The 27,666-nt window shown below is 35.7% G+C and overlaps 1 protein-coding gene across 10 annotated transcripts in view; it reads left to right on the top strand.

Annotated features, from left to right (window-relative positions):
* LOC128029133 (rap1 GTPase-activating protein 2) overlaps positions 1 to 27,666 on the top strand; it is a 61,877-nt gene that overhangs the window by 6,221 nt on the left and 27,990 nt on the right. The window contains exons 1-2 of one of the 10 annotated variants that reach the window (XM_052616695.1): positions 388 to 435; positions 3,289 to 3,324. The exons of 2 other annotated variants lie outside the window; for them this stretch is intronic. In XM_052616695.1, the coding sequence (XP_052472655.1) occupies positions 392 to 435; positions 3,289 to 3,324 (80 nt within the window). In that variant the 5' untranslated portion in view covers positions 388 to 391. Of the gene's footprint in view, positions 1 to 387; positions 436 to 3,288; positions 3,325 to 4,168; positions 4,193 to 21,534; positions 21,796 to 27,666 lie in introns of those variants that run through there. 7 more of the 10 variants (XM_052616697.1, XM_052616696.1, XM_052616700.1 and 4 more) reach the window with 7 other exon arrangements.

Below are 27,666 nucleotides of genomic sequence, written 5' to 3'. Positions count from 1 at the left end.
TAATTACAAAGAAATGACAAGTAACACATTGAATTAAACATGACATTTTGAATTAGAAAGGAATTTCACACAGGCAGGAGTGACATCATGAAATCCACTGCAAATCACCTTGGGACCAATTGTTTAGAATTCATTGCATACATGGCTCTGTACTTCCTGTGCGGGTGCTTTGCTGGAAATAATGAGTTGCTGGTGTGGCCTAAAATTTTTACAAAGTAAAGAGAGAGGTGAAGTGGAGAAGGGTGGGCGGTTAGGGGTGGGAAGCAGGTAGGAGGAGGCATTAGTTTTCCTCCCCTCTTGTCCCTTACTCTTCCCCCTGGTGGCCTCCCTTAAAACAACGGAAAGAGATGAGAAGTCTTGTCACTGACAACAGAAGAGAAAGAAAGTCAGCATGTACAGGAGAAAAAGAAGTGTATCATTTGGGGGCTTTGGATGGTAGGATACTTTTTTTGTTTCCCTCTTGCCTCAAATTATGAGTCAAAAATGTGTTTCAGTATAGTTGATCTCAGTGCATTTGAGTTAATTTAAGGTATAAAATGAGAGGGGTTTTTTTCTGCTAGTAGAAAACCCTGCATATAATCCTTCAGATATGTATGATTTTTCTTGCTTTCTAGCAAGATGGCAAATTGTACATAGCCACATTTCCCTTTTCATAATACATTTACTTCATAGATTTCAACTTAGATATTTTTCTAGATATTTTGGAAGAGTATATGTCAGGCAAGCCATAATTGTCAATGAGATTAAGTGTTTTAGATTTATTTTTAATAGATCTTTTAAAGTGTCTTTATAAAACTTAATAAACAACTTCTATTGACCTTAAAAGCCAAAAATGAAAAATAAATAATTTCAGTTGATGTCAGACTTATTTTCTGTGCATAAGTGAGAATTATTTTTAGAAAAGAATGACGGTATGATCAGAAAACAGTAGGCAAGTACATGAAAATGCACATAAGCTACTGTTCAAATACCATTTAAAATTTTAAAAATAAAGTAAAAAGAGCAATATTGTAAAATATGATTACTTATATTTTAATATATCTTGTAAAATGAAAAATGTAATTATATTATTATAAAATGTAATTTAGTCCTGTGATAGCAAAGCCGAAGCAACCATTATTTCAGTCTTAGTATCATTTATTATCATTTGTTTATGTTGTTCTGCCTAGTATTGAAACTTTTTCAGTATTCTTTGATGAATAGAACGTTTTTAAAGAACAGAATTTGAAGTTCACTGCATCCTTGCTGAACAAAAGTTTTAATATCTGTCACATTAACAGCAGACACACACAATCAGTATAGCTAACATCTCACATATGCATGCTAATAGATCGCAAACTGTCTATTTCTCATGTAGCTGCGTTTAACTGTCTACTGTTATTTTTTTCAAACTCTTTCACTCTTTCTCCCAACAACCCAATTATTATTATTTGTAATATTTTTTTGACCAATCAAAATGTACGTTTTGTGCTTCAGCTCTTCAAACAGGCGCAGTATGAGAATTCACAACATCTTTAATGAACTCTGCAAATATATAGAATCTGAGGGAATAACCTGTAGGCTTGGAGCTGTTGACAGAAATTTTCTCATGAGAAGGAAACAAAAATGAAATGTCAGAGGGAAAGAAGGAGGTGATTATATGTGACCGAATGTAATTCAAGAAAGAGAATGAGTGCTCCATGTCCTCCAAGAACTTTGTGGAGCATCTTAAATGAACAGCAACACTTCTTTACATGCTAATGCAGCAGCAGTTCATCATGAGCATGCAGATTGTTGTGGTTTTAATGCTGGTGCACCTTGTGGCTGCGTGGATGGCTGGTGATGATGTTCTGATAGTGACGGCCGGGGAGCCACAAAGCTAGCCATATCTGACAATACACACTGATTAGATGAATGCGTCACAACTGGGACCATGACGATACCGGCTTTCATATCTAACACCTTTACTTGCGCCAGCGTCACTGGCTGCACTGAGCTTAAAATGAGTTTCATTGTAGAGAGCATGTTTCGATGAGACAGGTAATCAAAACACAATCAAATAAAAAAATATTTTTTTGCCTTCTGCTGTGGGGGTCGCTGGATTGGTTTATTAATATACACATTTATCTACATTTAGTCACTTTAGCTACAGGTTGATAGATAGAGGAGCTAATTTAAGGCACTGTGGTCACTGGTTCCTAGAGAAAATTAATAAGTCAACTCCTCTTTGCATTCTACTTTATCCATATGTGTGTGCTGCAGGTCAAAGGTGAATGATTGACGTTTGACCCTCTGACTGGAATAGAACATCGCAGTTTCGTCACTGGGCTGTAAATGTTCACACATTCAAATGGGCAAAATGTTTGAAATGTCCTCGGCCTATGCAAATGGTTCTCCGAAACTCCTCAGGGATATGTTGATGTAGGTTCTGAAGTCTTTCTTTGAGTGTGAGACAAAAATATAAACTTTTTCTCCATGCTGCCGGCAAATTACCAGCATGCGTTTGGCTCATCACTCATTTAGCTGAAATGATAAACCTTATTCTGTTCTCCACTTCAGGCTTATAGGAATAATTAGGCCTCAGTAGAATTTGAAAAAAAAAAAAAAAAAAATCAAGAAATTGGAATAGAGAAACTAATTGAACAGAAGTAATCTTAGTCTTTTAAGATCGTACAGACCATTTAATCAGATCTACATGCACAATAAATATTTCATAATTTGAATGAGTTCTAATATATATAGAGTTTTATTTTTTAATTGTATCATATTTTATTTTATCACAAAGTTTTTTCATTTTAAATATAGTTAAAATATGAGTCTGTTTTTTGCACAAAGCTGTCATATAATGTCAGAAGACTTTGACTATAGCGAACAATTCTTAAAACTACTCATTTTATAATTATATGGTGTTATACACGCTTGATAATCCTAGTAAGCATTAAACAGGTTTGAACTGATATTCAGATTTGAATAAATTAATGACAGTTGAACAGATTATGAACAAGTGGTTATTATTATTAGAGCCTTAAAATTACTTTTATATATCTATAATAATATATATATTATTTACCATCCCGGTGGATGACAGTGTGAAAGTTTATTAAATTTCTGAGAGCTTATGGCTTATTAATTATAAATAATGGCAGCATTCCCATTTGTCTAGAATATGTTATGTATTTTCAGGTTGAAAATCAGGTTTAAGTGTTTACGTGGCACGCATCTAATTGACTCAAAGGGTGCAGCAATGATTTTGACTTTGACCTTTTTTATTTATTAATTTTTCTTTCTCTTTATTTTTCTCTTGACAAGGATTGACAAGTCCGGCATTGCTGCCCTGAGATCCCGGTGAGTCTGTGTGTGTTTGTGTTGAAAAAACTTGATCCATCTAAATCTCTGTCCTAATGCCACACCTGAATATTCAATCAATACATCAGCCATAGATTCAGCAATCATTTCACTCTCCGTGCCCATTCTATTCCATCTTTGTGGGAGTTCTTTACACATGCTTGTTCTCTATGACTGCCTCAACCTTCAAGTGTCTGTCAGCCTGTCTGGCCGGGATGAAAGAGAGGTGAGCGGAGGAGTGGAGGCAATAATCGTGAGCTCAGTATAGACAGAAATGGATTGACACCAAAGTTCCCCGCTGTGGATTAGCACAGGTGGTCTCTGTGAGTGTGAGACGACAACATGCTGACATTTATATACGTTCAGATTTTGCCATGTTACATTTCTTCTTGTGACTCTGGGTGTGTTTTTCTCTCATGAATAACAATCCCTGTTGTCGCTGCTTACTATTTATATTGGTCTCCATGGAAATGAGTTTACAAAGCGAGGCCCATCAAAAATGTGTGTGTGTGTGTGTATAAGAGCAGATTGGTGTGTCTGGGTTGGTTGTCTGTGTAAGGCTGTGCTTTGCAGGGGTAGGATCTAACCAGTGATCCCCCCTCCCCCCTTTGCATCTGCAACTACAAAGTGAATGGCCGGCGCTCTCCACCTGAAGGATGGCCACATTAGAGAAACGGCATAATCAGGCCCTGTGTGTGTGCTGTTTATGCAGGTGCTTTTGTTTATGTAATAAAGCTTAGGGTTATGTGACTATGGTTTGGAAATTGCAGGATGGAGAGGGAGAGAGAAATAGAGAGACAGAGAGAGAGAGAGAGAACACTGTATTTTAGGTGCACCTCTCACCGCGTAAGATGCCTCGCAAAATCTGGTGAGTTTTTCTGGGTTTTGCTTCTGGTTTTCCACAGGTTTCTACTGAGTTTTGAATATTTTGTGCTGCATTTGCATATATTTTTTTTGTGTGTTTGTGCAGTTCAGAGTGTTTTGATTCAAGAGAGTCTGCTTTTATAATATTTCAGATGGATAGATACACGTTTAATTAATCAAAAGTGACAGTAAAGACACTTATAATGTTACAAAAGATTCCTATTTTAAATAAATGCTGCTCTGTTGAACAAAGAAGAAAGAAAGAATACTGAATAAAAGTATCACTGTTTTCACAAAAATATTAAGCAGCTGTTTTCAGCATTGATAATAAGAAATGTTTCTTGAGCATCATACTGTAGTAATGGCTGCTAAAAAGTATCTTTGCATCACAGGATACAATTGAAAATATAATAAAATAGGAAGTTTTTTTTTAATTGCAATAATATTTCACAATATTACAGTGTTGTTGTTGTCCTAAACAATCCAGAACAAGAAACAATAATAAAGTGGAAAATACCATGTGACCAATAATTTTATCTTTCCTGTGGGACAGTATATTTTCATTTTCAATGCTGTTTTTATCAGCTTGATTGTCCTTTTTTTTTTTTTTTTTTTTTTTTTAGATGCACAGGGGGATCTAAAAAAAAATTTTAAACCATAAATGCAGAGTTTAACAGGGAATTAAGCTATATTAGATTGCTGTCTAAATACAAGACTGGAGGTGAAACATCTGACTCCTAAATGATGCACTGCCTGAAGACCTGTATTCAGCTGTCACAAACAATCACATCCCCACTAGCCTGATTTAATTAGCTCCCTCCATAATGATTTAATATTGAACTCAACAGCCTGTTCTTACAGGGGTGATGTGAATGGCTGAAAGCAGTGACATTAAGTGACTCTGAAAGACTGTTGTCCTTTATCTATAAACTAATTTGGTTGTGGGTCAGCAACCTGCCTCTGAAACCTATAGATTTGGTATGAGCTGTTTAGATTGAAAAGACCACTGGGAGCGTTCAGACTGAGTCGTTACTGTGCTTCTGTTGTGGGGGTTTGGGACTAAGCTGCTGTTCGGGCTGATATGAGATCGGTATGATTGCTCAGTACAGTGTCTTTTGGGATGGCACGGTGTCTACTGCCACAACTGCAGTTCAATCAATTATGCCTGTACTCCTACAGGAGGCAATTAGAGGCATAGACCCAAAATGACCCATTACACTGAACAGAGACTGAGAGCAACAACACACACAACTCCAGACGGTATGGAGATGAGTTTGGTCTCGTATGAAAATGTTAAATGTCAAGGAGCATAAATTTCCTTCTGCTCTGACCTTCTGCTATTTTTGTCTTTGCATATTTAACGCAACATATTAATGAGTGCATCCATCTATCATTTATTCATGGATATGTACCCAAAACTCTCTTGTTTCCCCCTAAACTGTATAAAGATTCTATACACTTTGAATCTATTTATTCACTTAAAATAGCTTGATTTTGTGCTTAATAGCCAACTTTGACCTTTTTGTAAAGATTAATGAGAACAGAATAAATTTACTTTGCATACACTTGCATAATCTCTTTAAAATAGGTTTCACTGAGCTCTGACTCTTGTTTGGCACTAGAGGGCAGTAGAGATTCAGATATTATAAAGTCTCTTTTTTCAGTAATTGTCCTCCAGATGGCAATGTTATTGAACGTTTCTGCTTCTTTCAAGAGAACAGTGTTTATATATTTTTTTATACTTTTTCTCAAAGTGACTTGCAGTTTGCAAGGTATGCATTTTATCAGTATGTGTGTTCCCTGGGAATTGAACCCATGCCATGACCTTTTCCTTATTAGCACTGTGCATATATAATAAATAAAAGTTTTTATAATAATAATAATAATAATAATAATTATTATTATTATTATATTTTTTTCAAATGATTTAAGTATACAAAATAAATAGCTGGAGTTTGAATAGTGGTTTGCACCCCATTTTGTTTCTATTATTATTATTATTATTATTATTATTATTAATACTTAGTTTAAATAAAATCGAATTGTTTTAGCTAATATTGAAAATAAAATGTAAAGGTTATTATTGTTTTTGTCATTTTTAATGATTTAAACACAAAATATGTTTCTGCAGTTTGAATAGCTGTTTGCAACCAATTTTGTTTTAATTTTTTATTTTCTTTTCTTTTGTTTGTTTGTTTATGCACTTTTGTAATGCGATACAAAGAGACTTGAATCTAGTCATTGGGAATTGATTAGATTGTGAAAAGTGGGTGTTATTATGCCTAAACTAAATGTGAGTTTGTTAAAACAGAGCTATACGTGACATGAGTTGAAAAAGGATAGATGTTTTAGAGCAAACTATTATTTTTTTGGTTGAGATGAATTGTGCACAGTTAGACTGAATGTACATATGTGTAAATATTGTCAGTTTTGACTTTGTCTAATTAATGCTTAGTTAAAAATGTGGTTATTTGCAAACAGAACAGTGTCATCTCGTTGTCTTAATTTTTTAATGGGTGTCTTTCTGAAAGAGGGTCACTTCATTTGTGGGTGTTGAGGAATAAGGCTCAGCATGTTGACAATGTGACACAGTCTCTCGTGGGCTATGGTCATCATGACAATGGAGTAGCAATACATCAGAGACAGCAGAACAGTCCAGCCAACCCGAATCCTTGATGAAAGCTTCATTGCTCATCATTAGCTATGAAAACACCTGTTGCTGATTGACAGCGCTGAAGTTTGGCTGTGGAATATTTCGGTTCAGCTGTTTTGGATGACATTGGCATTTGGCAAGGCTTCGGCCAGGACAGCTTGTGTTATTGTTACTATACCCAAAGCCACAGATGCTTAATGATTATCACCAACTGTAGAATTTTTATTTGTCTTCACCTCCTACTTTTCTCTCTCTCTCACACACGAACACACATTGGCTGCCAAAATCTGTCCGAGAAGGCGTGCAGTGTTGCGTACTACTACTCCTCCTCCTTCACAAATATGTCTTCAGAAGAATCTGCCCGCATCTCCAGTCCTGACAATTATTTACAACTCTGCCCCATTGCAGTGTTCTGACAGCTCTGATAAGGGTGCCATCTGGCAGTTTGATTTTAATGGGGCTTTTAAGGACCATAAAGAAGCCTAGAGCCTACTGGGAAGATAGCTCATGCTCCTCTCCTGTCTAAATAGGTGGGTAACAGAGACCTCCGGCAGTCCAGAGTGGAGATCTGGAAAGGAGTGTTTAGTTTCGGTTCACTAAGTACATCTTTTTTGCTTTTTCTTGATTTCACATTAGGTCTGAATGTCCTTGAGATGTGGCAGGTTAAAGTGATGAATAAATCCCACATAACGCTTCTGGAATGTGACACTCAGCGGGTGAACTGTCAGTCAGTTTTTGTTTTGAATTAATCTCGGTGGCCCTAAATCTTCCGTGACATCCTGTTCTCCACATTTCCATCGAAAACTCGAGCACAAATGAGCTGACGTCCCAAAGCCTGGAGACTTACTGCATATACATTGTGTAGAAAATCAAAAACTGCTTCTTTGACAAGAAAGATAAGCATGTCAAGGACTCTTTTTATTGATTTAAGTGGTGTCAGGCAGCTTGGAAAATGAATTTTGATGAGTATGCGCTGGGCAGCGGCGCCATAGGAGGAGTTGAGCATCTGAAAGGGATCAGGGTGAGAAAGAAGAATAAAAATACAGAGGAGGGAAGGTGGAGGATGGGTGTAAGATGGGTGTAGTATAGTTTCTTTTGATTTATTTGTCTTTGCTGAGGATTCGAACTCAAAGCCCCTAAGGTGTAAGCTGGTCATGTGATCCACCAAGGAAGACTGTGGTACCTGGAGAGAGATCTTTTTGCATTCCTTCTATCAATTGATTTTATGACGAATATTTTGTCACTTCTGAATGACAGTCAGAAGATAAAGAATGTATTTTAACCCAGAATGCTAGAGTTACAGCAGGGGCTAACTGACTAATGATGCTAAGCAACCAAGTTTTTACTTCTGACCACCAGCTGTCTGCTCATTATATAAAGAAAAGGGGCTGTTCTCTTCTTATATATATATATATATATATATATATATATATATATATATATATATATATATATATATATATATATATATATATATATATATATATATATATATATACTCATGAAAACAGCTGTGTCACTTGCAAAACAGGTCTGATGCCCTTCACCAAGTCTGCATCTAGGAGTTTATTTTGCATAAGAGAATGCTGGGAAACTCTTGATATCAATGGGAAAAATGTCTGTTAATCAGAGCTAATCAAAATTTAAAACAGATATCTGATATCCAGTGAAATACTGTATCTAATATGGGCTGATACTGACAAATGAAAAAATTTGTAATACTAGCCAATAACCAATATGGTAATGTATATCTCTACTTGTAACGCATGTTCATGCATCTCTATCTGAGCATTACCTATTCTTTGGGTGCCATTAAAGCATAAGCATGGTGCCATCAACAGCAGAAGGGTTGAGAACACAAAACCAGGCTAAAACATGTCTATTTTTATTGAGACACAGGCCGCACAGGATATGCCCAGAATATGCCCAGAATTTTGATCATATTTGCTCAATTGACTTTGACCTCTGTTGTCCTCTTCTTCCTTTTCTCTTGGTTCCTGTTCTCTGGACCTCTCTCGCTCTGTCTTTTTACATAAGATATGCATGAAAAGAAGACCTGCAGCTGATTCGGTGTGCCTCCTATCTGCACTCATGAATGACTTGAGAGAAATCTATTAAAACTAAGGCCAGCAACTGCTTTCTGTCTGAGTCACAGATGAGAGAGAAAATCAGTTTGCTTGCTTGTAGATTTCTCATTTGTAGCTATTATTTCCGTTTTACCTGTTGCTTTTCATCATAGGAACCTCACGTCTGTTGTACTTGCACTGTATATCATATCCGTCACCTGGTATTTACTCATTTCCTATCAGTCTATCCTGTTGTTCTTCCTCTCCTCCAGCAAGCAAACGCCCTTCTCTGAGGGGGATTGGGGAAGGGGCTAAACAATTGTCAGACCAAGATTTGTCAACCCTCTCCACAAACAGAAGGATGGGACCAAATTGATTTATGACTCAAATTAAATAAATGACATTTGCAGCAGGAGAGAAAGAAAGGGATTGGAAGGAGGAGGGGGGATCAGTCTGGTTGACTGGATGCATCACGGATGTTCTGTCTGGCAGAGAGAAGAACAGACAGGAAATGATGGAAAGAGTGGGGAAAAGTATTAGACAGAGATTAAATGCAGAAGTCTTTTTAGATCTATGCATTCAAGGAAGGAGTCTTATTTTCATAGAGCCGCTGAGGAACAAAGGTGCACTCTGTGTCTCGTTTGTCAAATTAATCTGAGATGCTTTTCCAGCACGGAAGGGCAGCGAAGCAATTAGTGGCTGCATTAAGATGAGAAAACATCAGTCGTTGCGTATTTCAGAGACAACATTTTCATTAATGAATTCTCAGCACTTTGATTTCAGTGCCAGGCTGTTTGTCTTTTGAGAAAAATTATTAAAATTTTGGATTTTTAAACCAAGTGCTTCTGTGCTTTAAGTCAATATACAATAAAAATGGAGCATATTTAGACTCTTTGCATGTGTTTCTAGTCATATTTTGAATGCTTCATTGGGGCACAAAAACTGCCAAAGAAAAAACAGTGCACTTCCTCTAAAATGACTTTTTCACGTTGCTGTCACTAATGACTGATAATATTAACTATAGGGGTACACCATGTTTTGTTTTCTAGAGTATTATTATAAATACTTATGCTAGTTTCTTAAAATGTTAATTATGTTTATATTATATTTTGTGTAAAAAATAAATAAAAAAAATACCAATACCGATAAGTAAACAGTGAAAAGTCCCTTATTGGCAGCTTGTCATATTGCTTGTCCACAGGGTGCAGACACTTGCAAGTGATAGATGATCTGTAGGCCAGTGTCCCGGATGCCCCATGTGGGAAGCAGAGAGGTCTTAATAATTACAGTGGCGATGTATTTTTCAGAGATGAAGTTGAAACTGCCATGAAATTATGAGGAGTGAGAATGAGATTCTTGTGCTCCTGAGTTCATAGAAGGGTGGTGTGGGGAAAACAAAGCTCCTTGGTGGTTTGCCTGGAAGCTAATAGACGTCAGATGAGAGTCTTTTATTCCTCAGGTTTTAATCTTTGTGTATGGGAGTCGTTGTGGCATAAGCCTGGAGGGATCCGTTTCGTGATGTTACTCGCCGTACCTCAGGTGACCAATCCTTCACCCGGCCCAGAGGGACTCTTCTGTAAAGTGGAATGAAGTTGAGATAAATGCTTTTTTGAGAGGTCAAGAAACGGTAAAAGAGTTCTTTATAAATCAAACGGTTATTATTCTGCTTACCCGGGTAGGTTTGCAATATTGTTTTAAGATGTTTCGACATCTACTACTGTAGATTGAGGCTTAAAATAAGCAAGCAATTACCGAGATATTAGTAAATTAAGCCTTTGACACCTTTTTGACTCCCAATTCTGTCTCGAAATTTCTCAGTAGAAGCTTTTGCGCCACATATAATAATAATAATAATAATTCTTTACATTTATATAGCGCTTTTTTTTCTAGACACCAGTGGTGGACGAAGTACACAAATCAAGTACTTGAGTAAAAGTACAGATATGTATAGTAAAATATTACTCCAGTAAAAGTAAAAGTACTCCTTTTTCAATTTTACTCAAGTGAAAGTACAAAAGTACTCAATTTTTTATGTACTTAAGTAAAAAAGTACTGAAAGATAGATGTTTGAAATTTTATATAGGCTACTTAATTAAGTTTTATACTAGCACATTTTTTTTTTTTTTTAAATAATCCTACTGCCCAAAATACCTGGGCCCGTATTAATAAAGATTCTAAGAATCCTCTCAGAAAACTCTTAATTTAGCTTAAAAACTTTTACGTAGGAGTCTTAGCTTAAAAGCGATTCGGGACAGATCTGAGAGCAACTTTGAGTAAGGAAAAGACAAAAACTTTCATCTTAGTGAGGAGGCGGGGTTGACCCCGTTGCTATGTATGACACAATCTTTTTGAAGACTGTGATTGGTTGGTTGTCCAAGAAGGAAAAAAAGAGTGATTTTAAGTATAGGCTCTATTCTAATTCTCACTTTGAATTTACATGAGTAATTTTTCCTATTTGACTGTTCTCTCACATACACACACACACACACACATTATAAGTGTGTATATAAATCCTTTTTTTATTTACCATGCTTGTAATTTCCTAAAAGGTATTTGATTGGCCTAGAATGATAAAAATTGTTCCACTCTTTCTAATTACAGTGATTGCTGTCCTATTTAAGCGCAGTTTGAATGTTGGTTTTAATGTATCAAACATGGAATCAAAACCAAGAAGGGCAAGAAAGCCAAACTGGACAGAGGAACAGTGTTTACCGTTAGCCCAGTTAGTGGATGAACACAAGGCCTTTCTTAAAGGATAATTCGGGCCGGGTGTCACAGCAAGGGACAAGAAGCAGACATGGGAGCATATAGCACAAACTATTAAAGGTTCATTCCCCCTGCTTGTGCGCACCTATGAGCCTGCTATATTCATAAATGCAGTTTTTTGAGCCTGCAAGGTGGGAATGTCCAGTGGAAACTAAATGAACTGCCACACAATAAGATGTTCTGAAAGTGCTGTAATTGTTTGTGTGATCACTCTGCTTACAGAAGGTTGTGACAGACCAAAATCATCACTATTGCATTGTTGCATTTTATTGTTGCATTTTAATATCGTAATGTAGTGATTACTTTAATTTATATATTAAATTATAAATTATTATATAATCTATACCGTCTTATTAACTCACTGTCATCCATTGTCTGCAACACATTTCTTCTTCTTCTCTTCTGCTAAAGAAACTCTTAAGCCTCTTAAAAGTCCTCGTCTGTGCTCCTAACAAGTTTGACCTTAAGACCTCTTTTAAGGGTTAAGATGCTTTCTGAATTACTTTTTTCTTTACTAGGATTTTTTCTTTAATTTTAAGAGTAAACGCCCACATTTCTAAGAATTTTCTTAGAATTTTGTCACTAGGAGCTACTTTTTGCATTAAGATTCTTCATGAATACGAGCCCAGGGATTTTTTCCAAAATAACCACTATATGGAGTCAAGATATATTTTTGTTGTTGATATGGACTACACTGACGAGAGTAATATTCACTGTGAAGCTTACACTGTGATGTACCTGAGAGAAAACAGAGATGACCATCTGATTTTCACCAGTAAGAACAAAGTATTTTAAAGTTTGTTGTTTTACAGAACATCACAGTAATATATGACATGATATTAAGGCCTGAAGTTAGGAAGAACATTTTAAGGAAAATATAATTATATTTTCATAATGATTTTTTCCTTCTCAAATCTTGTCTGTGGTGTAAAAACACCCCTGGCCAAACGGGGTGCATCTCTTCCCCTCTTTGATAATTACTGTAGTTACCATGATCTAAACATCACATCCTTTCTTTTGTCCCTAGATGTAATCTATATATACATTTCAATTTAAAATATAGGTGGTTGAATAAAAATATTTGGACATTATTTATAAAAAAATTACCTCAAGTTAGCACCAGCAAGCTTGTTAGGTAGACAGTTAGCATCAGCTAACAATATTTACTTATTTTCAGTACGGTTATGAATAAACATTCATGTCAGTCTACTTGTCTAGTTAATCCAAACAATATACATATGTATAACGTTACTGTTGACAAACAATATAAAAACAGACGTCACATAGGACATGGTAGCATTTTAATGAAACTGTTAATATTATGGCAGCGGGAAATTTGAACATGCACGAGTTATTTTATGTAATCTGCGTTAGTTTAATGTGTGTGTGTTTTTTTTTTTTTTTTTACCTAAAACACAGAGACGCTGATTGATGTGTCTGCATCGTCTGCACTCGAGCATTTCAGTGGGCTTAAACAGATCACTCTTTACAGCGGATTTAGTTCCCTGTAGTGACAATTTTGACCTAAATATGATTTTCAGTTACAATTAATCCTAAATTTCGACATTAATAACTTACTTTTAGCAACATCAGACGCATGCGCGCTCACAAGATCTCCCGGTTCTTACTGACTCGCACTAAACGGTTCATTTGAATCAGTGAGTGGTAGACTTCAGAACAGCTGCAATCGGATCATTCTAATTCATAAACGAATCGTTTGGTGCGATTCGCGATCCTATTTAAAAGTATATTTTGAAAAGACTCAGTTCGTTCATGATGAATCAGACACCGCTTCTGCGTGTCGGAGCACGTGATATATAGGGAGTAACGATATGTTTTATGAAATGTAGTGAAGTAAAAAGTACGATTTTATGCTTTGGAATGTAGTGAAGTAAAAGTAAAAGTTACTCGAAATAAAACTACTCCAGTAAAGTACAGATACTTGAAAAATTTACTTAAGTACAGTAACGAAGTAAAGCTACTCCGTTACTGTCCACCACTGCTAGACACTCAAAGCGCTTACATAGTCAAGGGGTATCTCCTCATCCACCACCAGTGTGCAGCATCCACCTGGATGATGTGACGGCAGCCATAGTGCGCCAGAACGCCCACCACACACCAGCTTACTGATGGAGATGAGACAGAGTGATGAAGCCAATCAGCGGATATGGGGATTGTTAGGAGGCCATGATGGTCAGAGGCCAATGGGCGAATTTAGCCAGGATGCCGAGGTCACACCTCTACTCTTTACGAAAGACATCCTGGGATTTTTAATGACCACAGAGAGTCAGGACCTCGGTTTAACGTCTCATCCGAAGGACGGTGCTTGTTGACAGTATAGTGTCCCCATCACTACACTGGGGCGCTAGGACCCACACAGACCACAGGGTGAGCACCCCCTGCTGGCCTCACTAGCACCTCTTCCAGCAGCAACCTAGTTTTCTCAGGAGGTCTCCCATCCAGGTACTGACCAGGCTCAGCCCTGCTTAGCTTCAGTGGGCAACCGGTCTTGGGCTCCAGGGTGATATGGCTGCCGGCAATATCAATGCCGTTTGCAAAGGTCGTGCTCAAATCGAGCTTTAATTTCCATAACATTTGCATTTTCTCATTTTGCAGATGCTTTTGGACCAAAGCGACAGTGCAAACAGTCAAGTGATGTAACAAATACAATTACAGAGCGCATGTGACTTGATTATTACTGAGGCAAAGCCATAGAGAATGAAGAAGACCTTCATTTTGGATATTAACTTTGGATCCCCTGCTCTTAGAACAGAGGAAAATTACCCTATTGCTTTCATGGACCTTCAAAGTAATAACAGAAACATCAGTGCAGTGCCATAATGATACTCTAGGGCAACCCGACAAAAATGATAGTGTATTATAGACATTACAAACTAGTTTCAGTACTCAAGCTAACTTAGAAATGGATGTTCACGACCTCTGTTTATTTTTTCTTGTTACAGTAAATGTAAGCACATGTCTTGACCTTGCTGTCTTACTTATTCAGACACATCTGTATATTGTTAAACATAATAACAGTTGTATAGACATTGAATTGACCTTTACCTTTAAAATTAGTATTTACATTTTTTAGACACAAACATGCACAGTGAAACATTTGTATGTATGTGATCATGAGTACTCTGTAGCCTGTAGATTATTATTAAAATATGTATGTGGTAACGCGCAAACATTCATTCATTAGGACATCATCCGAGAAGATTTAAGTGTTGACGGCTTGATCCTAAATGATGTTTGAAGAATGTCAAATGTAAATTGAGTGCCTGGCCTTGGAAGCACATTTTGCTAGAGAGTTGTCATCATCATGGAATGAGATATCTCACCTTGTAAACACATTTGCGCTGAAACGATATTAAAGAAACGTGCTACTGTCTTTCTATCAGATTGTAATTGGTAAGTCTCTGGAATTCTTGATTTTGAGTGGTCAGTTGCAACATTCAAATATTTTTGGTACAATACAGTACTTATTTCAGTTAATTGGAAAAACATTCATGTACTTAAGTTTTTGCCAAAAGTCCAAAAACTTACCTTTATATAGAATTCATGGCAGTTGTCACTTGAAATGTTTTAATCTGTGTATTGTCACTGTCATTCTCTTTATGCTTTGGAGGCCTGTGTCACCAAAACAAATTTCTATGTGAAAACTTACCTGGCAATAAAGCTCTTTCTGATTCCGGTTCATTAGAAGCAGTAAAATTGCAACAACCTTAATTCCTTCTGTACCCAAAGTATGATTATGGGCCAGATTATCGATTCATAATCAATTAAATATTATCACACAGTACTTTGCACAGTACTACATCAAAACATTTGTTCCATGGCACACGATTTCTAAACTTTGCAAATCCACATATAAGGCTTTTCTAATGTAGTAAAGTTGCTCTGTAGCTCACCTGGTACAGCATTCTACATGCGATATGGATCGCTTGAAAACGAGTCCCATGAAACATGAATATTAATATAAAGGCTCAAAAACTTGTAAAAGCCAGCTAGAATGACAAGGTTGATTTAACAAATTAATTTTTACTTAATAAATTAAGTTCTGCCTTTTCATTCAGTTGGTGTCTGGTATTGTTTCTGTAGACACACGGATACGTTGTCCTCTCACATTTGGATTTTCTGAGTTTGTTTTAATAAAGAACCTTTTGTTTGTGGAATTCTTTTTCATCATCTTCCTCTATACCCGAGTGTGACAATATTCAAGTGTTTTGGGTAAAACCGCAATCCCTCTTTGATAGTGTCTTGAAATGTAGTATCAGTTTGAATAAATTTTGAAAGAGGCATGTATTTCATATGAACCTGGGTTTGTTAATTTCGAAGACAGCATTTCTAATTTTTATTAAAAGTAAAATGATCTAATATTTATATTTTATTTTGTTTGACATATCCACAAAATAATTTGGATTTTGTCCAGTTATAAATATCTGGGTTTATTTTGCAATAATGAGCAGCTGGCTTACTTACGTTCAGGACTGACACCAGAATACAACATTATTTTCCCATGATTGTGCCTTCCAAAGTATAAATATTGCCTACTTGCAGAGCTTTTTGATTCTTTCCAAACCAATTTAGAGTTAACTTCTCAGTAACTATCCAGGGGTCACCCTTACCTGTGACCTTTGAATGAACCATGTAGTTTCAGCACTTTTTTTAATTGGTAGGCTCCAACTGTGCATCTGTGTCACACATCAGTGTTTTTGTTCCCATCAAGCTAATTATATCAGTAAGATGCTGTTGTCCACGAGTAGGTGTTTGTGTAAGTGGCTGCCACAGTGTGTGTATGTGTTTCAGAGCTGTCAATGAGCCTATCTTTGTGTATGAGAGCCTGTGTGTTGGTGTGAAAGTGTGTAAACGCACACTGATACTGATAGCGCTGTGCTCATTAAGGAGCTCTGGCTTGGCTGGGCCTGGCTCCAGGGCCACATGTTTCTCCTGTGCAGTCCTCGGCTATTTCTGTCTGCCGTGTTTGGCTTGGATTTATACTCAGCTGCTCTCTCAGTCACCTTGTCTTTTCTTGTCTCATTCTTCATACAGGGTTAACACACTTCTATCTAGGCTGGCTAATAGAGCTATCTGTACACCTGTTTTGATCAATTTAGAGCGCGTGAGTTTGAGAGAGAAACTGGATTGATGGCAACCTTAAATCTTTGTGTTCAAATAGTCTGGTTCAGTGTTAGTCACCTTCAATGTCTCCTTAAAACAACAGGTTTTGAACACATGTACAGTATTTCTGCAAAGCCACATGTTTCTGATTATGTTAAGTGTAAAATAATGTGGGGCGGTCCTTTGAAACCTGATTGGTTAACTCATGTTGCTAACAACACGTGGTAGTAAATTATTGCCTATTATTGCCTATTACTATTTATGTTATTTTGGGATTTCATTGGCTAATATTATTGATGCTCATATTATTGCCTATTTGTGGCATTTTGGTCAAAACTATTTATATTTGGATATTACTGGCTATTATTAATGCTAAGAAATGATTGGCGCATTATTATTGCCGAATTTTATCGGTTAATGTTATTTTATGCTAAGATGCTATTCGCTAATATTATTTAGATTTAGATATTTGTGAATTTTATTTAGGCTAAGATATTATTGTCTAATATTTATGCTTGGAAGTTATTGGCAAATGTTATTTATTCTAGGATATTAGCTTATATTAGTAAGGCTTGGAAATTGTTGGCTAATGTTATTTATGTTGCAATATTATTATGTATGTTAGGATGTTATTGGTTAATATTATGTATACTATGATTTTTCTGACTAATACAATTTATGCTAGAATGTTATTAGCTAATATTATTTATATTTATGTATTATTGTCTTATACTGTGTATGCAACATGGTCTTGTTTACGTCAGATTAGACCTTTTGTCAGATTTGAAGAAAATGGTTTAATATTAAATGTAACATTTTCAATACAATCATTTTGAAAACAACTTATGTAATATATGTAGCTAACATGAGGGGTCAGATCTTGACTTTTGAGTTACCTCACCTCAGGTTAATCAGCATTAAGTTACAGTGAAACAGTGACTGCATTTCAGGGTTTGATTTTGTGTCTTTTTTGTTCTCATGCAATAACCCTCAGAGGTTTAGAGATTTCAGATGACAGATGCTCTGCAAGTTATGTGATGTTACTTGCTGCCATTCTTTCGTCACTGGAGACGTTTTTTCCTGGACCCGTGTCCCCTCGTGACGGCCAAAGTGTGTTTTTGCACCTGAATGAAGAAGACCACTTGTTTATCATGTGAAGTGCAGTGAAAGGTGTGAGAGATGTGTGTTTGTAGATGTACAGATGTTTGGAAGGGAAGAATGTGTGATTTCCTATAGGGTATTTACTGTATACTGTACAGTGTGTGTGATGCGCTGAGGGGCAGTGGGAGTCATATTTGTGTGTGGAAGGAGATGAGGGAGTGGGAGAGGGGGATGTGTTTGCTCATGCATCTCTGTTTGCGGCTCTCTGGGAGGTTTAGCCCGCTGCTTCATGGATCTTTGTGGAAAGACTGATCACTTTGTGTCCATTCTGAATCTCTCTCTCCATCCCTCCAACTCTTTTAACAGCTCAGTCGAGAGAATACAGTTCACCTTTTTACTACCAGACACCTCACGTATTCATTTCACAGTACCTCTCCACAGATACAAGTCTCTTTCACTGATCACATGACCTGGCTTGCTTGTCAACCAGCCCCTTCCCAGAGGAAGCTCAGGGTTGCCGTGGGGATGAGGATCCTGATGGCAGATTTGGGGAATCTGAGGCGATGTTACCATGGCAGAGCCCGAGTCTGAATCTGGGGAAGGGGTACATTGGCTATTAGTTGCAGCTGTTTGCTTGTTTTGTCTCATTCTTTATTTTTGCACTAATGAGGGAACCATTTCTCACATTCACCAATGTCAGATACTTCTATCTCACCTTACAAACTCACATTCGTGTCTAATTTTAACAGTCCAGTTGACTGCAGAAATTTGATGTACACTATAGATTAAAAGTTTGTGGTCAGTTTATAATGTTTTTTTTTTAAGAAGTCTCACCCAGGCTAAATTTAAAAAAAAAAAAGTAAATAAATAAATATGTATTCTAAAATATTAATAAAATTTAATATGACTGTTTTCTATTCTATTCGATTTTAATATTTTATTATAATTTTAATTTTTTTTAATTTATTTTAAAATGATTTTTTTTCCCCTTTGAGAACAAACTTTTGTTACAATCGCTTTAGATCAACTTAATGCATCCTTGCTGAATAAATGTAATAAATTATCCATATTACTAATTTCTATCAAAAAAGAAACCTGCAATTTTTAACATGATGTATTTACGAAGTAAACAGTACATTCAGCAAGAGAGAAAAAAAGACTTGTATTTGATTGTATTTGTCTGGAACTGATTGAACCATGAAAGTTGCAAGGCCTAGGTTGGAAAATAAGAGGCTTTGATTAAAGTTGCAAGTTTTTTTAGAGGCGGAGCAATTTAAAGATGAAAGGTTACACTTTTTATTTGAACAGCCTCACACTGAAGACCAGGAATGCGTTTTAAAGCCCTGATCATACAGAATGTGTTTTTCAGGTTTGAAAACATGAGGCACACCACACTGCCTGTTTGGTTGACTTGTCTTATTTAGAAAAGAGCAATGTGCCTCAGGGTTTTTTATGTTGTAGGCAACCGCCGAATCAGTTGTACTGTCAGTCTAATTAAGGATTATAGTGCGAGTGCTCTTAAATCTTTGGTTTGGTTTGGTTGGATTGCAACTTCATACGCTCAGAGCGAAAACGTGAGGCACAGCCAGTGAGGTGACTAAAAGAGGCACCTGAAGGTGAAAAAAATCAACTCTGAGCAGAAAAGCTGATATTTTCCCATTGTCCAATGGAATGATTGAAGAGGCGGACCTTCCGTTGTGGTGATGGAAGATAACGGTTGCTTGGAACGTCCAGAGACTGCAATGGAGGAGAAACTTGTTGTGGCTGTAACGGGCTACCCGGAGCTGTATTTTTTTTAAGTTGCTGCTAATATGACAGTTTTCCAGTAAACCAAAGATTTTAGATCAGTCGCTCTATAATCCTTGATTAATTGTTTCAGTGGTTGCCTAGCAAAATAAAAAACCCTAGAATGCACTTCTCTTTTTTATATTAAAAAAGTCAACCAAAAAAGGCTTGCATTTTCAAACCTGAATCCTAAATCCCAAAGCCTAAATCCTTATTGATTAAGAGAGAACCAGCCGGCCAATGTTTCCATTTTAGCTGTCATTTTGGTTGTCAGAGAACCATCTGTTTTTGCAGACATGGGTTGATAATCTTTTTGCAGTCAGAACAAAAAGAAAACTGGATGGGTTATGGCCATTATTAAACACAAAGAGCACATCTGACTATAAGCTTTGGACAAGCAGTGAGACAAGCAACATTTCATGACGTTGTTGTCCACAGTTTTTTTTTTTTTTTTTTTGGCATAAATGCAATTTTCATTCAGAAATCTCACTCTTTTCAATAAGTACATTGAGTTAATGTGAAATTTTGAAGTATAAAGATTTAAGTTGTATTTTCTTCCAACTTCGATATTTTTTATTTATATAGTGTAAACTCAGAAGCTGCGGTCAGTAATATTTTCATAAAAATACAGTAAAAAGAGTATTATGAAATACTGTTTTATTACAAGTTAGTTACAATTTTACAATTACATTTTAATTTCTTCTTTTGAAATATTTTTGGTGATCTAGAAACACTCCTTATTATCACTGTTGAAAACAGTCATGCTATTTAATATTTCTGCGTAAAACCATGATGCTTTTTTACTGGATTATTTGGTGAACATAAAGTTCAAAAATACAGCATTGATTTGAAACATATATCTTTTGTAATATTATAAATGTCTTTATTGTACATTTTAATCAAATCAATGTATATTTGCTGCATAAAAGTATTAATATCTTTAAATGTAAAAATCTTAGTGACCCCAAGCTTTTTTATATTTATTTAATGGGATGCCATGAGCAAAAAATATTGCTGATTTCAAACCAGTACTTCTGGGGGTTCCTGCACCAGATGAGCAACTGCCACTGAGATGGAAATGCTAACGGATAGCCTTCTCCAGGTATTAGAGACCTCCTTGGGGCAAATGCTCAGCAGGCCCGTGCGTTAATCCATCTGTGAGCGAGGTGTGCATGAAAATGGACAGCAGAAGAGGGAGTAACTTCCTGCAGTGGGTAAAGGCAAATTGAAAGAGAAGATGAAAGACAAACAGAGAAAGGAGAGAGAAATGAAGAAACAGGTCATGCAAGATGCTGAACCGCAATATGTACCTTAAGGCAGTGCATGGCACATACAAACACGGAGACGCAAATATACTGAATCATAAAGGAAATTCTTACTTTGGTACAGGAGGAAGGTCACTAATATTGACCACCTTATTGTTATACGACTAAATGGTTTGAACGCATTTTGTGATACTAAGAAATGCAAAAGAAAATCAGAAAAGGGGTCAAGGATGCTGACCAAAAGGTGATAGTTTATTTCTACACCGAACAAAAGGTGCATTTTGATTCAGAAAGATGCAAGATGCAATTAAGCCTGACTGGAGTTGCTTGAAGTGGGCTGGAGCAGACAGACTTTTTTTTAGATTGAATGAGTGTGGAAAGGTCTGGCAACAGAAAGCTGAGAAGTCCATGAACAGAGCAAATGGAAAATTAGTGGAAAGTGAGAGAGGCATTGGGAGGGAGGGGCTGGGGAAAAGGAGGCGTGGCCTGCATTCTATTCTGCCTATCACATCCAGACAGGGGCAGGCAATGAGAACTGGTGTAGGAGCGAATGAGAGGAGGAAAGAGAGAGAGAGAGAGAGAGAGAGAGAGAGAGAGAGCATGTGAAGGAGAGAGGTAGACGGAGATATATTCTCAGTCCCTCAGCCGGTGGCAGAGAGCTTGGTCGTTCCAGAATAGCACAGGACGGTCCTGGTCCAAAGTCTGTTTCAGAGTGCGGGCCAGACAGTATGTCGGATTCTGAAGCCAAAGTAAACTCCAAAAAAGCTGGCATTCGGGCTGCTGTCATTCTGATCGGACTACTGCACAAGACCAGACGGCAGAGGGAGAAAGAGAGGGACAAGGAGCGGTGGGTGAACTTTTCTTTTTCCCATCTTCTGGTGTGACCTGATGTTCAGATCTGGCTGTTGTTACTGGCCTGTGCGCTCTGGTTGGCCTGTTTTTTATTTTTATGAGGTTTATGGCTATGTAGGTCATTGTATGTACACTTTATACATTTATTGTTGTCCCAGAGTGTGGTGTAATTGGGTCAGTATATAGTAAAGGACCTTTTTTGTGTGGCTCATTTGAGGATGTTCTCGTTTCAAGCTTGTCTTCCTCTTCATATGCCCCAAAGCAAAATTTAAGACGCAGATATTTTTTAATCATAGCTCAGGATACTTAATGGAGTTCTCAATGATGTGTCGCTGAAGTATCTCAGCTGTTTCTGATGGAGAAATAACATAACACACAAATATGACAATTGTTGATATAAAGTTAAAGTACATATAACATTAACATGGATTGCATTTTTGGTCTTGAAAGAATATGATGAGAAATGTTTCATTTAATCACAGACTTGGCAAATCTCAGCACAGTTTGAGACATTGTTTTAGTGTTATTTATTTGTATATATATTTTTTATTTATATTAATATTTAGGCTTTTTTATTTCAATTTTAGTTCTTCAACTTTAGTCGGCAACATATCTTTTTTTTATTTTATTTAATATGTATGTTATTTTAATTAACAAATTCTATAAAGAATTTTGAATAATATTAGTTAATAATATCAGTAACAGTTGAGAGTCTAATGAAACTTTGTGTGACCTGCCCTGCTCTTTATCTAATATTATTACTGTCTAAGAGAAACAGTTAAGGCACATTAATAAGAAGAGTGTATATGTATTTTTTCTTTCCTGTGTAACTGTCCATGAACACAGAGATCCAAGCAAATAAAGCTCTGTTAAACAAACAGAGAGTAAAAAGAAAGCGCGTAAGAGACAGAGCAGTATATGATTTTCACTAATATCTCCTGGTCAGGATCATGCAGGTTAGATCGTACAGTATGTGGAAGTAAATCTCAGAGGATGAGACCACCATGAAACTATTTCTCAGCTATCATTTACTCAGCTTCTCCAGTGTGTTGCTCTGTATCAACTGGCATCATTATTCCAAGCAGTGGCCCCAGTGTAAACGTTGTATTAATCATTAATTTAAAACTGATTTGACTGCATACTGACACACACCCAAAACACACTCTTTTACACAGAAGCAGTCTTGCAGCTTGGAACCACACAATGCGATTTGTGTTCGCAGGCGCTGCATGTGTGACTCCATTTGCATAGATCTCATCGATAACTGGCATGGTTACTGACATCACAGCGAGACGGCCCAGCTGGAGTCGTCACTTTTATTCCCTCTAGATCAGTCCTGTCCTGTTCTTCAGCTCAGATGTGCACTCAGTGAGAAGAGAGTCTATAGATCTAACAGGCTTTTCAGATCTCATGTGTTTGAATGAGTGATAAGTGAGGCATATGTTTGTAAATGTTATAACGGGACTCACCTTGATGGTTGGTTGTTTCAAGTTTGGTCTGTCAGGAAGGTAATTGTTTTAATCGAAAGGTTGATTGCTGTAGTAATTGCATTGTTTTATCTTGAAATTAAAGGTTTGGTGCAAGATTCAAGAGCACTTCAGAGTGTAATTTGTTCTTAGATTAGAGTTGATAGACATTCTTTGCGTAGGTAAAAGTTCTTTTTAAAGCATTTTCTTAATCAATATTTTTGTCTTGTATTTAAATTATATATATATACATATATATATATATATATATATATATATATATATATATATATATATATATATATACATACATACAGTATAACATATTTATTATTTGTTTTTACCTCATTGGCAGATTTTATTGTAAAGCTTTAAGTTTAACTTTTTGGGGCATAAAATAAAAAAGGAAATAGTGAGTGCAGTGCTTTATACTATTTTCCAGTGGGTTGATTGATGATACATTCTCTGAAAATACAATGTCATTTAATGTCATTTTCAGTAAAAATATCCAATTATTTATAAAACAAGGTAAATCTACTTTTGTAAGATAGACTTATAAGAATATGGTAACACTTTAGTATAGGGTCCAATTCACACTAATAACTAGTTGCTTATTAGCATGTCTATTATTAACATACTGGCTGTTTATTAGTGCTTATAAAGTACATATAATGCATGACATCCATAATCCTACCCAATACCCTAAACTTAACAACTACCTTATAAACTATTAATAAGCAGCACATAAGGAGTTAATTGAGGCAAAAGTCATAGTTAATGGTTAGTTAATAGTGAGAATTGGACCCTAAAATAAAGTGTGACCGAATATATTTAATAATTAATATAACATGTCTTCATGAATTTTATCATAAAATGTATGATTTTTTTATCAAATTAAATTTATAATAGTAGTTCATCTTATTTTATTTTTGAAAGAGGTTTTATTTTAAGCATTTAAGAACTTTTTGTAGCTTAATTAAACATAAAATAAATAAATAAATAAATAGAGGTTTCATTGCTTCATACTAATTTCCAGTGGTTTATATTTTGATATGTTCTCTAAATAAATAGTCTTAATATCTTAATATCCTCAAGTAAATGTATTTTATTCATTGTTAACTTTTGACGTATTTACTGGAAAACATGACAAAAATGCTTAACTTGATAATATTTGCATTATGTTTGATGTTTGCAGTCTCTCTTCGCTAGTTTTATCTTGGTTATTAATAAAGTCTTTATTTGACATGATGTTCCTCTTCCATTTATCTTGGCAAGTGCTATGAGATGAGAGCAGCAGCCAAAGCATTTTTTCATAAGTTCATTAAGCACCAAAGCAAATGTTGTTCTGGTTTCCTGTTTCTTTCACCGAAATCTAATTTTCTCCACCTTCATCACTCATTTCTCCCATGATCCTGTCTCCTGCAGCCCCTGACCTCCTGACTCATTCTTTTTCCATCACACTTTATTTTACTTTAGTTTTTTTTCACTGTTCCTCATCATGTCACTTCTTCACGTGTAATTTTGATCCCTATGCACCTCCGCTGTGCCCTCCCCCCTTACTTCCTCTTTGCTCAGTTGTTTTGCCCCCCCCCCCCCCTCTGTTGTCGAGAAAGTATATTTGATTAGCAGCTGTGGTAAATTAAACTAAACTAGGTCACATTTTGCCCTCTGTCTCGCTTATAAACATACAAAGACTCAAAGTCCTTTAGGTCAGAGGATGAGATTCCAGTTCAGTTCCTCATTCACTACCACAGATGCATCATTGTCTCTAAATGTAAGAGCAAGTCATCGTGAGTACCGTACCTGGAAAAAACATGTGGCTCATTCATCCAGAAGAGGCTGTGAAACAGACCTCTAGCTGCCAGCACAATGGCAGAACACACTCAGTGATATACACGCAGTATGTCATAAAAACTGGATTATGATACAATCATGTTCCTTATCAGTCCTGCTAAACAGAAACATTAAATGGACAGAATATTGCTTCTGAAGCTCCATGAACATTTTTTGATTTTCAGTATACTGTCATACAAAGGCAAAACGCAGTCATTTTGTCAAAGAGCCAATAACAATTAAGTGTGTCCATAATGAAGAAAATGGAAAAGTCTTTTTAATTATCTGGTTGAACTTTGCATTAGTGTTGCTCATTTGATTTTTTATTTAATTTGAATGACTCTAACCTGTTGTGGTGTACAAAGTTAAAACTAATCTTGTATCCATATCCATTATTTTTATATTTTTTAAGTATATATATATATATATATATATAATATATATATATATATATATATATATATATATATATATATGGTGTTGATCATACTGTATGTTGTGTATTCAGTTCATTTTATGTATAAATAAGATTTGCATTGCTTTTAAAAATTTGTTTTATAAAATAATAAATCCAGGGCATAAATAAGGAAGATATATGAACAAAATCTAATCTTTTCGAATGTGATCTGTCTTGTGACAGATGTGTTTGGCTTAACTAAGCTCTGATTCAGAGTAAGCAGAGTGTGAAAACTAATATCAAATCAATCAAAATTCAACTGAAAGCCATTTTTTCCCAGCTTCACTGTTGCTGTAGTTACAGTGTTTTACCGTTTATATGGTGGAAGTATAGCTGACGCTCATTATCAAGATAAAAACATATCTTCTGCTGTGTGTGTATATTGGTTCATTGAGCTGTATTAGTAAGTGGAATAGATGAGGTGACAGTTTCTCTCTTAACGGTTTCACTGGCAGGTTGTATTGAGCCTATTTACAGAGCAGTTGCATTGAGGAGGGTATTTTTAGAAGTCACTTTTCTTTTCCCCTTTCTCTCTCTCTTTCTTGCTCTCCCAGAACCCTATGGCATCCTCTTTTTGGCTCCTGTTAGACTGTTGATTTCGTAATATGGACAAAGGATTAATGCATTTAAAAACCCCAGAGGAGCACAGGTTGCTTTAATGGAGGAAGTGATATCAAAAGGTCCCACCACCAGCCCCCCTTAAAGCCCCTGTGGTGGTCTGCTGAGACTCGTCCAGAGCAGCTTGTTTAGGCAGAAGACGGGGCTTCTTTAGGACTTTTTGTATATGGCAAACCTCCAAAAATGAACAATTGTCCAATTTGTCCAAAGGCAAATAAACAGAAGTTGCTCTCAGAGTCGTGCTGGAGGCAAAAACGAAAAAATACTCGGACTGAAAACTGTCAAACGGATGCTGGAAGGCATCGCTGATTTGAGAATGCATTTGATTTATTCAGACAGTTGGAAAGAGGGATTACACATAAAAAGGTTTGTTTTTATTATCTGATTTGTTAAGTACTCTTTCTGCTTTTTGTTTTCTTGTTTTGTTGTAGAGTTTGATTTGTAAAGCCAAAATTTATTTTAGAATCACTTACCAAGTATCACTAAGTAGCATGGCATGGTAATACTATAATAATAAGTTAAAGTAATACTATTTATAAAAGTGAAGATGCCACAGTCGCCCAAATATGATGTTCCTACTGTGTGGGTCCCAATTTCTAAATTATAACAACAGCTATTAAAATTTTATGTAGGATTTACATTTAAGTAATTTTCTCTCGGAAATACTGTAGCAACACATTTTTTTTTATACTAATAATAATAATAATAATACGTTTATTTTATATAGCGCCTTTCTCAGACCCAAGGTCACTTTACATAGAAATAATGTTTTATTTTAATGTTTTACTCAGAAATTGCTAGTTAATTTCACAAATAGTTACAAAGAAACGGCAAGTAACAAATTTAATTGAAGACTAAAATAGAAAGACTGAAATATTATTTTTGTGTAAAACACACTCCAATAGTCTTTACAACTTCAAAATTAAATCAGAAAATCACTTTTTTTTTACAGTGTATTAAATTTGGAATTTCAACAAAAATGACAGATAACATTTTGAACTAAATGTAATAATAATAATAATAATAATAATAATAATAATAATATATATATATATATATATATATATATATATATATATATATATATATATATATATATATATATATATACTTGTATAAAAACCCATTTATGCTGTGAAATAAATGTAATATACAGTACATATGTTAAAATATTAGCTGGAAAATTTTACTTGATTTACTTGGTGACACTTCATCTTTTATTTTATTTTTTATTTAAGTATTATGAACTTAAACTTAAAACGAAAAAAAAAAGAGAACGGAAACAAGAGAGTTTGATTTTTGACTGTGACGTCTAGATTGTTGTATAATCCTCAGAACTTCCTCTATTACAAAAGCTAAAAACTGCATTTAAGTCTTAGTCTGTGGGAAAGGAATGATTAACATGAATAAATGCATACAGTTGAGTCCTGACTGCTTTACTGCTACTCTTGTTCTTCTGAGAGTTATTCGCTGTAGGCTGCTGCGATAGGAT

The sequence above is a fragment of the Carassius gibelio genome, chromosome A15 (genome assembly GCF_023724105.1).
Source record: "Carassius gibelio isolate Cgi1373 ecotype wild population from Czech Republic chromosome A15, carGib1.2-hapl.c, whole genome shotgun sequence".
Classification (NCBI taxonomy): domain Eukaryota; kingdom Metazoa; phylum Chordata; class Actinopteri; order Cypriniformes; family Cyprinidae; genus Carassius; species Carassius gibelio.
The sequence above is the reverse complement of the archived record's forward strand: the minus strand, read 5'-3'. Positions and strand labels throughout refer to the sequence as shown.